The sequence below is a fragment of the Salvia miltiorrhiza genome, chromosome 1 (genome assembly GCF_028751815.1).
Source record: "Salvia miltiorrhiza cultivar Shanhuang (shh) chromosome 1, IMPLAD_Smil_shh, whole genome shotgun sequence".
NCBI classification, from domain to species: domain Eukaryota; kingdom Viridiplantae; phylum Streptophyta; class Magnoliopsida; order Lamiales; family Lamiaceae; genus Salvia; species Salvia miltiorrhiza.
In genome coordinates this window covers 43,211,603-43,215,603 of record NC_080387.1, presented here as the reverse complement: position 1 = coordinate 43,215,603, position 4,001 = coordinate 43,211,603, and the positions used below count along the sequence as shown (strand labels likewise).

Genomic DNA, 4,001 nt, shown 5'->3' with positions numbered 1-4,001 from the left:
GAAAAAAAGTGAGAATCAGATGTAAAATCACCCAACAAGAAAATGAACATTCGAAACTTGAAAGAAACTGAGAATCAAATGTAATCTCATCCAACAAGAAAAACTGATACTACACACACATGCACAGATGCACAACAAAAACACTGTCCCAAGTGCAAAAATTGATATCCCCTTCCCTAGCACAACCCCTGCCACAAATACACTAATTGATATCGCCTTCGCTAACACGACCTCGACATCGACCCCCAGCTCGACCACGACCTCGACCTCTTTTGATTTCAATTGGATCTTTAAACCGATTAGTCCTCGGTCTTCCTTTTCGAATGACAACCAATGGATCTAAAATAGGAATATCAACCGCATCAGTTTCTCCTATTTGAGAGCTATTTTGACGTCTAAGCCTGGCTGCGCTGGCAGGAGTCCATCTCCTAAGCTCTCTTTCAATTTCTTTGAGTTCATTTTTGACAAAACTAATCTTCTCCTCTGAATCAATGGCTAAGTCGCTGCATTTCAAAAATTCCCGTTCCATCTCCTGAAATAGCTTATACTCTTTCGACATGTGTGGGTACGCACCTGCAAAAGCTATGCTAAAATGTGGCCTATATACATCCTTTCGCCATCTCCACAAAATGTATCTCTCATTAACTTGATCAATATTTTTAAACACTAAAAGCTTTAATATATGACAGCATAAAATACCTTTGGTCTCAAATTTCTTGCAATTGCACTGAAAATAGGCCCCTGCAGGTCGATGTTCAACAATGAAATGCAGTTCAATGCGAGAAGAGTACGTGCTCAAGGTACGTGTTTCAACAATCTCATACCTATCCATCATACTACCAACACTTTCCAATAATTTGAGATTGCAATTCCAGATTTTCTTCACTTCTTTTTGAAACAACTCCATAACACTATTAGTGTATACCTTAGCAAATTGTGCTTCCCACTTAAACTGCGACATACAAGTAATCGGCCTGCATTTCGTCGAATATTCAGCCCTCAACTCTTTCCGAATCTTATCCACGACACAAACTTCATATTGCTCAACGAAGCGTTTCAAAGTACTTCTCGAATTAATGTAATGATCAAAGAATGCATGCATCGACTCACTTCTTTGAGTCGACATCATGCCCGCCCAAAAGATATGTTTGGAGTATATCGGTATCCAACTTTGCCTTATTTCATACAAGTCCTTGAGCCAACTATTTTCTTGTAAGTTATGCTTAACTAGGAATTCAACCCAACTCTCTTCAAATTCTTTAATGTTGAAGCTGCCATGTATCACTCTATTGAAATCTGCACAAGCCATTTCAAGATTAGCAACTCCTTTAAATTTCTTTGAGCTCTTTGAAACAATATGCCACAAACAATAGCGATGGACGCTGTCGGGTAATATCTCTCTCAATGCAATTGTAATGCTTTCATCTTGATCACTTAAAATTGCTGTAGGTTGAACACCCCTCATTGCATCCAACCAATTCCTAAAAAACCATTTAAATGATTCTGCACGCTCGTCACTCAACAGGCAACATCCTAGTAGAATAGATTGATGATGATGGTTAACCCCGACCACAGTTCCAAAAGGCATATTGTATTGATTCACGAGATAAGTCGTGTCAAAACTCACGACGTCGTGGAAATCTTGGTACGCAGCTCGACTCCGCGGATGAATCCACATAACATGGCGGAGTCTAGAATCATCGTCAATATCCACTAGATAAAAAAAATCTTTATCGTTTTGTTGCAACCTCTTAAATAATTGTTGAATGGCAGCGGCATCTCCATCTCCAAGTCTTAATTTCCTCATCTTATCAACATAATTTCTGCAATCTTTCATCGAAGCACCCAAATTGGGTGGTCCACCAGCAAGAACTTCCATCATCCTAACACTCTTACATAGCCGTAATCCAGCGCGGTCATATGCATCTAAATGAACCTTCAAATTGGTTGACAAGTGCCTATGTGCCGGCATAAATTCACTCATGTGCGGCTCTAACTCATGGTTATGCTCATTGCAAACAGTGGAAACTTTCCACTTGCCGTTGTCCTGTTTTATTGCATTCAAACGAGCAGGACAATTCATCTTTTTGGTGTACTTCTTCGCATTTGGCTTTCGAGCCCTTTCGCATGAGATCATAAGATACCTATCACGTTTGTTTCTAGTTGAAACACTAAATCCTGCTACCTTGGCAAAGGCCTGATAAGCTGTAAACAGACTATCCCTATTTTCAAATTCCAAACCAGGTTGCGGACCATTCTGCATCATCTTCTCACATGCCAGCCAATCAACTCCAAATAAATCTTCGTCCTCCTCCGTGTTCTCATGTTGCTCTTCTTCATCTTGATCTAAAACCTCGTGTGAAACTATTCCATCTTCGCCGAAAAGGTCTTCTCCATTTTGATCTGAAATTTCGTCCGAGTCTTCTAAATCTTCGCCGAAAAGCTCATGCATCTTAGCTCTTCTTGCTGCATCTAGCTCTTCCATTGATTATTTCTTTCAGAACAGTAATTCAATATGTGGAGTATTACTTTACGTTAATGAATAAAATTCACTCAAAATCCTATGATCCTATGAACCGTTAAAGTAAATAATTATTTTTCGACATGCTATAACTGTTTGGTGCCTTAGCCGCCGCCATTAAATACGCATGCGGTGTTCTTCAACACGCTTAATTATGAGTGTTTTAATTAAATAGCATTAATTAAAGCTATACATGAAGTAACCCCAATATGCGGATTTATATATATAATTTTTAGAATACTTAAGTGTGTATAATTATACACATATATTAAAATATAGTACACCATATAATAAACACATACATAAAACATATCAAATATACAAATTTTATTTAAATTATGATTAGTTGAAACATAAACATACTATGTATAAACATAATAGGATATTTTAGTAGATTATGATTCGAAGTAACTTGAATATTTTACTATAATATAAAAAATATATAACATTAAATACGTTTATATACCTAAATATTATATAATTCATATACATATTGAATATTTGTTTCATGAATCAAAGTTAACTATGTTTTAAAAGATTAAAATATGAAAAAGAATAGACGATAGATGAAATTTAATGGAAAAAAATAGGAGGGATATTTTAAATGAATAAATATAAATTATAAACATCATTACAATATAAGCTAAGAGAGAGTGATGAGTGATGAGTGATGAGTGAATCACTAATCAAATTAACATTCTTAAGTTATAATTATAAGATTCTTATTAAGAATCTTGAATTCTTAAGTAATAAAATTAGATTAGTGATGATTGATGAGTGAATCACTAATCAAATTAACATTCTTAAGTTGTAATTATAAGATTCTTACTAAGAATCTTGAATTCTTAAGTAATATCTTACATTAGTGATAAGTGATGAGTGATGATTGAATCACTAATCAAATTAACATTATTAAGTTATAATTATAAGTTTCTTACTAACAATCTTGAATGCTTAGTAATAATATTAGATTAGTGATGATTGATGAATGAATCACTAATCAAATTAACATTCTTAAGTTATAATTATAAGATTCTTACTAAGAATCTTGAATATATTCTTAAATAATATCTTACATTAGTGATGAGTGAATCACTAATCAAATTAACATTATTAAGTTATAATTATAAGTTTCTTACTAACAATCTTGAATGCTTGGTAATAAAATTAGTTTAGTGATGAGTGATGATTGAATCACTAATCAAATTAACATTATTAAGTTATAATTATAAGTTTCTTACTAACAATCTTGAATGCTTAGTAATAATATTAGATTAGTGATGATTGATGAATGAATCACTAATCAAATTAACATTCTTAAGTTATAATTATAAGATTCTTACTAAGAATCTTGAATATATTCTTAAATAATATCTTACATTAGTGATGAGTGATGAGTGATGAGTGAATCACTAATCAAATTAACATTATTAAGTTATAATTATAAGTTTCTTACTAACAATCTTGAATGCTTGGTAAT

At 33.4% G+C, this 4,001-nt stretch overlaps 1 protein-coding gene across 1 annotated transcript; it reads right to left on the bottom strand.

The window, feature by feature from the left end:
* Window positions 1-202: 202 nt before the first annotated feature.
* On the bottom strand, window positions 203-2,485 carry LOC131008417 (protein FAR-RED IMPAIRED RESPONSE 1-like). The gene has a single exon (XM_057935301.1). The coding sequence runs from the start codon at window positions 2,483-2,485 to the stop codon at window positions 203-205; it is 2,283 nt and encodes a 760-aa protein (XP_057791284.1).
* Between the last annotated feature and the right edge of the window lie 1,516 nt (window positions 2,486-4,001).